The 12153-nt window shown below is 37.7% G+C and overlaps 1 protein-coding gene across 1 annotated transcript; it reads right to left on the bottom strand.

The window, feature by feature from the left end:
* Window positions 1-1379: 1379 nt before the first annotated feature.
* ca5a (carbonic anhydrase Va) lies at window positions 1380-11834 on the bottom strand. The gene is made up of 7 exons (XM_067436694.1): window positions 11350-11834; window positions 8200-8397; window positions 7756-7874; window positions 7001-7096; window positions 6849-6911; window positions 6527-6685; window positions 1380-3917 (listed from the first exon to the last, which is right to left on the bottom strand). Exons 1-7 carry the CDS (start codon window positions 11489-11491, stop codon window positions 3765-3767), a joined length of 930 nt encoding a protein of 309 aa, XP_067292795.1. The 5' UTR covers window positions 11492-11834; the 3' UTR covers window positions 1380-3764.
* Window positions 11835-12153: the final 319 nt, after the last annotated feature.

Below are 12153 nucleotides of genomic sequence, written 5' to 3'. Positions count from 1 at the left end.
TTTATTTATCTAAAAATACACTTTCTTGAGTGGCACTCCATAACCAGCCATTAAAATGTAAATGTAAATATTGAAGGTCCCATGGCATGACATTTTCATTTTATGAGGTTTTTCAACATTATTATGAGTTCCCCTAGCCTGATTATTGTCTCTACATGGCTAGAAATTTTGATCAGTGTAAACCGAGTTCTGGCTATCTTTCTGTGCCTTTGAGAAAATGAGAGCTCAGACGAGCTGATCTTGAATTCTCCTGTTATGACTCAGGAAAGGTTACCGCCCCATCCTCTGCTTTGCCCACCCAGAGAATTAGTAGAGAATGGATTCAGTTTATCAGTGAATGTCAGCAGCACAGGCTTTACCATATGGATTCGAGAGCACCGCAAAAAAAAACAGAGACTAACAGTGTTCATTAATGCCTGATCTGGGATCAGTGAGTTCTGATGTGTAGCTAATCATTCAAGTTCACACAGACTTTCTAAATCGTTTAATACTGTTAGTCCCTCCGCTGGCCCTCTTGATGCCTCAGAGAATCAAGCCAGTGACTAAAACCATCAACTTAAGTCATTTCTGTTAGCAGCATGAAACAAATCTGTTATTTAAATGTTTAAACAATATAGAGCAATCAAAGAACAATCTTTATAATGTTCAGATCTGTCAATCACGCAATGCACACTTGTCCAAACTGCCGTTATAATGAATAATGCTGTTATGCTCAACAGATGCTCTTACTGTATTCATGTCAATGTCATGTTTGTTGTTAGTTGTGGTGAAAGCATTTTGTGAGAGAAATAATGTTGCAAAGTTCACTGTTTATTCCATAGACCGTAAAAAAATTATTCAGAGCTCTCAGATACAAAATCAACTGGCTCAAAAAAGCTCAGTACAATGACACTTCCTCAGCAATCTTTCCCCAGCTCTGTCTCTCTGTGGACTGGCAGCGCTGCAGCTGCTGCTCACCTGACTAAACCACGCCCCCTCCGCACGTAATCTCATTTCAAATGCAGATGTCAGCCAATCACAACAGTGGGTGTTTTCACTGAAGTCTCACAGCAGACAACCCTTTTGAAACAGAGCATTTCAGCCAGAGGGCTTATATCAGTTTAGAAAAAATGCCCTTTATTTCCAAATTATGACATTTTGATGTAAAAAAAAAAACCATACTAACAATATAAGTACACCTCAGAAAACATTATAAATAATAAAATAACCCATTCTATGGGACCTTTAAGAAGTGTAGGTAAATGTGGTCGTAATGTTATGTGCCACTACAAATTGATTTTTGATTAAAGGTTTAAAAGTCATTTCATACAATACTAAAAGCATTTTAAAACAGTTAAAAGAAATTAAAAGTCTGTGACTAACACACAGTCACTCCTGAATTCTTGACTCAATATAGTTTTATTTAACTTTTACACATAAAATGTTAATACACTACATGTCAGACAGCATGAATGAGAGGTTACATTGTGCATTATTTGTTTATGTTCATTTTTGGGTCTGTAGGCCTCCCCTCTGCTAAATCCACCAAAACACATACTTTTAGCGCAGCTGATCCGGACCTAACCGGCACCTGGTGCAACAACGCTTGCTGGGATGGGGCCTCCGTAAACCTCCGGCAACACCCTCTTCCTGCTTACATCCCCAGGGCACATGCTTGCGTCCGCCCAAAAGTTACATAAAATCAACCAAAAATGGGCCAAATACAAAAAAAATACATTTCCATTTTTCTTAAAAACTCTCATAAAACTAATAATGAATAAAACAGTTTGCGCACAATAAAAGATTGATATCATTAATGTTTTGCACACATTCGCATTATAAAATGTATAATAGGCAGCATGCCTCAGATAAGTAAAGGGACTGTCTATAAAGTTAAAAGCTATAAACTAGTTTTAGTGTTAAAACATGTTTATTAATTTCCCTTAAAAAAAAGAAAGCCTCCAGTCACTTAAAAAGAAAAACAAAATGGGTGTAAAAACGTTCAAAACCATACCAACATTGACAACAGCAACAAAAACAAAACAAAAAAATGAGAATGTCACTGGGTTTAAGAACCTCAATCCATAATTCATTCACTGCATAATTCAAACTTGACAACAAAAGGTGTCTTCACACACTATTCACTGCTGCTTCAATGAGAACACTTCGTTCCAGGACCTCCTAATGCGAAAGAATGTTCACTATTCTGAGAGAGAGTAGCTAAAGGCTTTGGCAGGTGGAAGGAAGGGATCCCAGTCTCTACAACCTAAAGTTTGTACAGTGCAAAATGTAAATCCAGCTTTCCAGTCTCGTTGAACGTTAACCACGGACCCAACAGGGAGAAAACCAGGTGGCCCATTCAAATGAGAGGCCACTTTAGGGACAGTTTATACAAGAGCATTGTTATTCAGCCATCACAAAGAGAGCAGCGCCTCTGCATGTAGAACTTCTGCTGTTTCTGCATCTCCCTTTTCAACTATCTCCTAAATATTATCCTCCATCTAAAAGACATTAAACTCCCTATGATGTAAATGCACAATTGATTTGCACATAAATAATACTATCAACATAAGAGGTCCTGGAGGTTTCTAACAATGTTAGTGTCTCATTTTAATTCTTATTGCCATTTAGAGCTTATTTCAGACATGGAAAACGGAATGCACCAGTATTGAAATATAACAATCAGTTGGTCTTGCCATGTCTGCATTGTGTCTGGTTTCATGTACACCTCTAGTGGACAAATGAAATGGAGGTTCCTCTCTGAAAGGCGGAAAGACACATCCAGGTGCTCCCAAATACATTTTACAAGACATTCTTATTTTTTAAAAATCACCAACATTAAATAGACATCAAAATGCACAGATGAACATTTACGATTGTGATAACAAGAGAATAAAGACGAGATTTGGAGGCACATTTTACCGAAAGGCAAACATGGCCAACCACTTGTACAGTTGATCAGATTACTGATTACATGAGCACAATGGACGACTAATCTGTGATTATGTCCAAGGCAAAAGGCACTAAGGATGATAACCTATTCTGCACAAATCTGAAGCACATCTTCACTAAACAATTGTGCGCATTAATCTACTTCTTTTCTTTTAACGTTTCTAAAGCAACTTGCACCTTTTTATAAAGACTATAATTCTAGTCTTATTTATACTGTAATGTTCAAAAATATAGCTAGATGTATATTAGATCTACTGTAAATACTTAAAATGATTTAGCATCTTAAAAACAAATCTAAAGTGAAAGGCATTGTGCAGTATCATGCATAAAACAAACTCCCTCGCAGCAAACAAAGTAAGTGTACCACTAAACTAAAACTACTGTATACACAAAATAAAAACCTATACAAGGTCTAATGCCCCAAAACAAGGGATGTGCATTCTGTCAGTGATCCACAAGAGGGGGCTGTTTGTCCTGAAACGTGGACACCCCTTCAGTTTGAGGAAATGAATGTTGTGCGTTTCATACTGAAGTGAGAATTTCTTGAATTCTATCAGTTTTCAGTACTTGTACAAATACAGCAAAATGACGATGAATTGGATGAATCTTTTGACAGAGGAATAAACAAACTCTTTCAATAACGAAACTATATCTTTGCTAATCCTTTTCAATGGGATCTCTCCAATCTATACCTGGTTGGAAATGGTGAAAACATTTACAAAATCCAGTTAAGACCATACAGATATAAGCACCCCATAACAAAGAGTGATTGCGGAGTCTTTTTGTGCATCTTTTGGAGGTTAGGGTGTGAATTAGGTCACTGAGTTTTGTTGCTACTCCATTGAGGGAGGATCTTGGAGAAAGGGGGAAAAAGAAGAACGGACAGTCCGTCCCTTCATAGCCTGTTGAACTCGGAAGTTGTTGACCATACTTCTTTGCACCTGCTCTTCTGCCGACGTGAACAGCAAGCTTCGAAACACCGCCAACTGAGAGAAAAAAAGAAAGAAAGAAAAAGAATATTTTAAATTTGAAAACGCATCCAAATATTGGTGAAAGACGGGAAAAGAAGATTATATGTAAAAGACAAATGGGGTGAACAGAGAAAACAGTTGTCAGCAGTCAGCCAGATGAGCTTTTCCGTTCCATTTCCCAGGTTGCCATGGAGCAGTGGAACATGAAGTCGGAAAAACAAGCAGACTCCCAGCAGAGTCAAAACATCCACCGTGAGAGGCATCTTAACACTTGAATTTATAGCTTTCATGAGTTGTTTGATAAACTAAGCTGCAAAAACCCAAATTGGTTTGACCTTCCACAGCTTTCTGACGTCAAGAGGAAGACGAATAAATACTATTATTCCTAAAGACTGATGTCTACAGTAGTAATTCAAATAGATTAAATCACCTTTTAAAAGTAACTTAAAGGGTTAGTTCACCCAAAAATGAAATTTATGTCATTAATGACTCACCCTAATGTCGTTCCACACCCGTAAGACCTCCGTTCATCTTCAGAACACAGTTTAAGATATTTTATATTTAGTCCAATAGCTTATGCAAATGTATGCACACTATTAACTAACTGTTGTCACATATGGACTACTTTGATGGTGTTTTTATTACCTTTCTGGACATGGACAGTATAGTGTGCATACACTTGCATACAATATCGGACTATCTTAAACTGTGTTTCTGAAAAAGAACGGAGGTCTTACGGGTGTGAACGACATTAGGGCGAGTCATTAATGACATCAATTTCATTTTTGGGTGAACTAACCCGTAAAAAGCTGCACTATGTAACTTTTCCGTCCGCTAGAGAGCGCCTATTCAAAACAAAGGTGTAGCTTGATGACGCCAGGTTTGAGCTCAGAATCTTGGGACATGTGGACACCTCACAGCCAATGGAAAGGAATCGGGATAGGACTCGGGCAGAAATCATGTTCATGGATGCGGTTATTAACATTACTGTAGTATGAAGAAGAGCAGGACCGAGTGTTGAGGGAGCGGTGCAAGGCAGCTAGAGCGATTGTTACACAACACACAGCTCACGAGCAACTTTTATGACGACGGGACACGTTATGACGTTACTCTGTGTGTTCGCTCAGGGGCTGCTGTGACACTTGTTGCACACTGCCAAGAGTAAAGCGTTTCTGCCAAATAAAACCGGAAACCAAGGGTAATACAGATATGACGTAATTGACAGACGACTCCCTCAGACGTCCCAGTTCATTGGTTAAAATAACAATATTCCCACAATTTACAAATAGTTGGAAACATGTGGGATAGTGTAAGAACTTAACTAAACAAAATATAAACACTGATGGCTATATATACACAATATATAAGCCTGGTGTTTTTTGGATATTTTACTGCAAAAATATTACAGCGCGCCTTTAATGCAATAAATACAGATTGTATTTATTGCACTGTTTCACCAGTAGGTGGCGACAAGTGAATGTTAAAATGATAGACTGTAAAAAAAAGATGGACTATCCGCCTTCACACTCTTCCATTGACAGCCGCCAGTTTCCAAATATTTTGCTGACATCCTGCGTCTCGAGTCTGCGCAGTAGTGAGCGTGAAGTGGAGCTGCGATATTAGGTTCCCACTCACACTCCAGAATAATCAACAACTTTTTGTGAAATTAAAGAGATTAAAGCTCCAATCTCCTCCCGAAGTTCCTGAAAAATGTCCATTGCTGCCTCAGTGACTACTTTACTCATAGGAAGCTGTCAATCATCCACCCACGTAAAAAGGGTCTATAGATTTGTTTTAAATCTTTTTACAAAATAATGGAGGAGGCTTTGCAAAGAAGCTGTTATTGGAGTATGTGGCAATTAAAAACAATACTGGACAGGCACAACAGCAAGGCTAAAGCTGGTGTGCGAGCAGATATGGAGTGCTAATTTTACATTTTAAGGGGGTGTTTCTTAAAGGTGCAGCAACCAAAAAATGGACCATTTCATTCGAAAGGTAAGACAGAAGGTGGAAAACAGTAATTAAAAAACTATATGATGCAACACTAGACCTTAGAAGAATTATTTTTGAAAGTTTACTGCACCATCACACACTTAAATTTAGTGTGCTGTAATTTCCATTGACATTTACATATGTTTACTTAATTAAATGTAGCTTAACGCTCATATTGTGAACAATTCATCCATGCGTTTTTTTATTGATTGATTTGATTAACTGACCACATAATTTAATAAAACGTGACAGCTGGATCTTCCAGTGACACTGGTGACATATGCTAGACTTCTCCAATCATTTAGTCAGCTTAAACCCGCCCCTTTTTCGTTTTCTATTTACAATCGTCAGCAAGCTCACATTCAGATTTGCCTACCTTCGACCAACAACCAATGAATAAAACAAAGTCCATGTGAAGCATTGCTTTCTTTCTTAATAATCCGTTTCACTCTGATACATGTCACAATATGGAACAGATGCCCCTACTTACGTTACATCAAGACTTTATGATCAATTGACTACCTCCGAATAATGTAATAATAATACAAGAAGATTTATTTTATTTCTTTTTTCATTAAATATTCTATGGGGAAAATATTCCTTTAATTTCCTGTTTCATATCAGCCTCCTACCTGATCGTGACTGACTTCAATGTGCTGTTTCATCACAATCCAAGTCACCGCCTCAGTAAGCGGAGGAGTGGTCAGAGAACCTGCGTATGTCCAATAGTCATCGATGTTCTCCGGAAGGAGACATGAAGGGTCGAACTTGGTGAACTCTACCAGGCTATCCTGGGTGACAAAGGAGGAGAATATTACATACTGTATTAACCTAACCCAACAATATTAACCCTCATCCCTCTGTTTCCAAAATATCATGCTCTGAGGTTCGTAATCTCGGTTAATAACTCACAACAATGCCCATGTGTACAAAACACAATATTTGATTCCTTACCTTGTGTCTGACTGCTGGCAAGGCATCCACCAGTTTCTGTAGACCCTCGTGCCTCTTTCCAACCTGTGCAAATTCAAAATCATATGTACTTTTTTACAAGGCCTACTAAGCTTAAAGATCCATGAAAACGAAGTTTGATAATAATTACACACCTTAAGAAACACTCCAATAACAGCTAGTCCATTATCCTCCATAACAGCTTCTTCAAACAAACTGTACTTGTCAGAGTTCCAGTGAACAAGATGGAGCTGTGAAAAAAAAACACACACACCCATGAACTAAAATGAACAATACTTATGGCTTTCATTTGGTTCAGCTTATGATTGCACAATCCTGCAGTTGAACATAGCTAGGTTTTGCGTTTTTGACGTGCCACGACTTAAACATCTGTACAAAAAGACAGTCATCCATTCATTCTGGCAAGATTAGGATTCAACCAAGGAGGAGGGAATGAATCACTTTACGCAATAGAGGATCCATTTACAGGACTGAAATCTGAGCGGTTACACACACTCACACAGACAGTGTGGAAGCTAAAGGAGTGTTGAGAGCCGAAACAAGGTCACATTCTCACCAGCACAAACTTGGCTTTTTAGCACAGTAAGCTCACTCACACATGCCCCCTTATGTAACTGGCTATGATGAGTTAAAGAGTACAGTAGTTACAGTCACATATTCATTAAGGTGGCTGTCTTTCAGATTTTACAATGGAAATGTTGGTGGGTTGTTTCTAACGTTAAGTCTCCACCCTTTATGCTCTATTCTCTTGCTCTATGTCGCAAGAGAGACTTCCTCATAGTAAAATATGACATCCAGATGGCTCGAAAAGAGTTACAAAGTCATGTTTCATTCTTCATAGCCCTATAAATCCTTAAAATATTAATCTTAAAATCTTACGCAAGACTACCTCAGCAGGGTAAAGACGGCGGTCTATGGAGTGCTCAGAGCCCCAGGCGTTGTTCTCTCCCCAGTGGAAATGAAACTGACACAGTCTGAACTGATCCTCCAGTGGTCCTCCCTTCAGAGCTTCATTTCAGTTCACAAAACGGTTCATTTGTTAGTTGTTACACATTAATAAAACAAAATGTTCTGATCTTGGTATCACAATTTTAGCCAAGCTCACAGCCTCCACCAAAGTTACATTCAAAGTTACTATTGTAAAACCATAATAAATTAAAAAATATATACATTATTTTTTGTAATTAGGGGCACAGAGCCCTATTGTTCTTCTAAGGATTATTCTAATTAACTTTACTTTATAGATTCCTAATGCAGTTTAATTGTAGTAACTGTAGTACATTCTAAGGATACCACAGCAAATTTTGGTATTAAGACAATGAAGATAACTTACTGGATTTGTCAGTGGTGTCGTCATACTCGACCAGAAAAGAGTACCCATTGTTCCAGATTTGTTGGCAGGTTCTTGGGTCATACTGCACCTTCAGTGGTCTGAGCTGCGGATCAAAGACGCTTTTGCGCACCACGATGTCAATGGGTGACTGGCGATCTCCACCGGGAATGGCAAGTGGCCCCTGCCACATGGGATGTACTGGGGAGAGAATGATCGGTCAGGATAAGGAAACCTAGTGATCAGAAATTGTGCAAATACAAGCATGATGCGCCGAAATGATGCCTAGGTAGGCAGCACAGTAGGCTTTTAGATAAGAGTACAAACATTTACAACAATTATTCAAGAATATCACAGTGTTATACATGATATACTTTTTGCGTGCAAACCAATTACAAAAAAAATATGAAATACAAATGTATAAATAACTCCTCCGACCGAGTGACATCTTACTTAAGCCTGAGTTTACAACATTGTTCCCAACTCATTCTAGCAAAAAATACATTAAAAAAAAACGGTTTTGAGAGTTTGAGAGAATGAGCGGTCAGGATCTAGGCAGCTTTTTGGCTATCAGACATGTGCAAAAAAAAAAAGATTGGTGCTCAAAAATGCTGACTATGTAATCAGCACACTAGGTTTTTAGACAGTCTAACACACTAATACAAGACATTTCAGAAAATCTATGCAGCTTTTTACAACACAAAAACAGCTAAAGAAAAATGGAGATAGATAGATAGATAGATAGATAGATAGATAGATAGATAGATAGATAGATAGATAGATAGATAGATAGATAGATAGATAGATAGATAGATAGATAGATAGATAGATAGATAGATAGATAGATAGGTAGATAGATATGTAGATAGATAGATAGGTAGATAGATAGGTAGATAGATAGATAGATAGATAGATAGATAGATAGATAGATAGATAGATAGATAGATAGATAGATAGATAGATAGATAGATAGATAGATAGATAGATAGATAGATAGATAGTAAACCTACATTTTACAGCACACAGTGCAGTCTCGCGCGGTGCGTTACACATTTGTTCTGAAATTAAATGTTTAATATCCCAACAAGAAAAAAAGCGACCAAAAGAAATCAAAACGGCACACAAAGCCGACGAGCCGTCCTTCTGGAATGTGTTAGAGAAGTAAAAGTGGAGAAGAAAATATGCTTCCTCCTGTGACTCGATGATTCAAAGAAGAAGAAAAAACCCTGACATTTGGAATGTCAGGGAAAAACTGACTGTAACGCTTAGCAGGAAGACAGTCAGCAGAGTTTTATGCCAGCTTTATGAATAGACATTGCCTTGGAAACGTTACAGGCGATCCTTAAGCAAACACGAAAGAGTTCCTTTATACAGCAAGAAAGTTTCCCATTCTTACACAATAACTGCTTAGATTGTGGTCACATGCTCTAGATAGTACAAAAGGAATTAAATCGGCCAGAGAATGTGACCAACGGGTCTTTCATGAGATTAAAACGGCCTTTACTTTCATTCCTGTCATAAATTTAAGTGGTCTAGTAAAAGGGGATTATAACTGTGCTGACCCATTTTGTGGCAAGAAAGCACAGCATGGGTTCTAACTATAACTTTGCTATAAAATAAATTATTTAAGCTTAGTCTTTGATTAAATGGAGATCAACAAACTTTTGTAATAAACTTGATTTGGGATGTTTACTCTGTAATCTTCAATACCAAAACTATGTAGCTGTCAGACAACAGTCATTTTTTCTTTGTTAATGTTCACTTGTTTTAACAACTAGGTTAGTTGTATGTAGCCTTGACTAATTCAACTATTATAGTTATTTAAGTAACTATTTAAGAACTACTGTTCTTTGCTTTTATGAGACTTTCAATGTGAGCTTTAAACAATTAAAATCGGAAATGACTGGCTTTGTGTTGATACTTGATAAACTAATCAGGGTTAGATAAGATAACGTCCACACTATATGAACACTATAAGCAGCTACTAATCGCATGGTAAAGATAGGAATACAAACATATACAACTAATATTCAAGAATGTGACACTTATGATATACTGCTTGTGTGCAAACCAATTACAAAAATGATGAATTCCAAGTTCATAAATAAATACTCCCACTAAATGAAAGCTTAGTTTAGCCTAAGTTTACAACGTTCTTACCCACTCATTCTTGCCAAAAATACATAAAAACACTTGATTTGAGTTTCAGGCCCTATTTCATACCCCTGTTTTAATGTTCTTTATTTGCCTACTTACTATACCCTGAAAAAAATCATAATACACTTCATTTTTGAGTTTCAGACCTCATTTCATACTGCTATTTTAACATTCTTTATTTGCCTTCTTACTATACCCTGCAAAAAAATACATTAAAAAGCACTTGTTTTGGGAGTTTCAAGCCCTATATTATATCCATTAAGTGTTCTTTGTGTGCCTACTTACTACAACATTAAAAAAATATAAAAAAACAGGTTTAAGGTTTACAAACAGGTTTAAAAACAGTTTTAGGAGTTTCAGACCGTATATTATACCCCGTTTAAATGTTCTCTATTTGGTTACTTACTGCAACCTGATAAAACTATATTTCAAAAGCTCTTACATACAAAAAAACTTGTGATTTATATTGCATCTTCGGGGCTGTTTTCAATGAAATGTTCTGCAGACATCATAAACGGCCCATATCTTGTGGGCGGAGTCTGTGGAAAAACAGTGACAGCATGTAAAGCACGGTGTAAAAAGATGGGGTTATTTCATACCTACAAAATTATACCACTCAAGTTGTATTTGCCCCACATAAAAAAAGATGCACAACGCACTACTGCAGCTGCCAGGACATAATCAATGCAATGTTCATTACCATCGTGTTTCATTGTAACGTTAAACATTCCCAAAACCCGGAAGCCATTCAGGAAGGCGTTGTCGCTGATAGTAAACATGTACAATGTGACTCCATAATCATCAACCCAGTCATACATTTCATTACAACATCTGCAATAAAACCTAGTGGCGAGAGAAAATAAAGTAGTGCACAGGTAACGTTATAGTCCATCAAAAGACCAAACAATAGGGGGAGGGGGCTATTTAAGTTACATAACGCTAAAACTTCACACACACAACAACAACAAGAAAACATACAGGCAAAAATGCACTAACCTTGACTCAGAGCTAATTTGCTGGAGCATGAAGTCAAGTTGCATGCCCGAGCAGGAATCCAGCGCTGGCTTCGGACATTTTTCACCAGATGTCTGTAGATCTGCCGACCGAAAGGCGCTGCGATCGCTGTCAGTGTCACCATGATGTCTTCACTTTACTTTAACAATCTAAAATGAATAGTGTCGGACCAAACTGGCTGAAGACTCAGATTAAAACTTGATTAATAGTAGGTATCACGCCACAGCACGTGAAATATAGTCCTTTGGCGTGCGCTCTCGCGCCGAGCTCGTGCCAACAACTCAACTTAACGTTACTCTCGCGCCCTAACGATTGGCGGATGAAGGCAAAAGGGGCTGGTTAACCAGCCACCAAACTACGAATGGGGATCTAGATGTTTCCAATTGTCTCGGTCTTATGAAACTCAAAAAGCTTTTGTTTGTGTAATGAGATAGCAGGGCGAAATTGACGCGCATGTGGACAAACAGGTTTAAATATCCCACAAGGAGGATAAAATGGAGGACTAGGTCCAGTTGGGGTCGGGTGTCCGTCTCAATCCAATCAGCTTCATCCTCTGAGGGGCGTTGGGTCTTAAGTATATGCAGAGGCTGGCTGGGCATTTAAGGTTTACTTAAGAGTATTTATTTAATGAAATATGCACACATTACATATTAAAACTGGGTAATAATTGTGACCATAATATTTTACCAACAATAGTACAATTACTCTAAATACTAGTGTTTTAACCATATAGTGATTACACTACAGTAAATTGTAGTATACCTCAGTATGTAGTTACTATAGTTT

Source organism: Pseudorasbora parva, chromosome 25 (genome assembly GCF_024679245.1).
Source record: "Pseudorasbora parva isolate DD20220531a chromosome 25, ASM2467924v1, whole genome shotgun sequence".
NCBI classification, from domain to species: domain Eukaryota; kingdom Metazoa; phylum Chordata; class Actinopteri; order Cypriniformes; family Gobionidae; genus Pseudorasbora; species Pseudorasbora parva.
The sequence above is the reverse complement of the archived record's forward strand: the minus strand, read 5'-3'. Positions and strand labels throughout refer to the sequence as shown.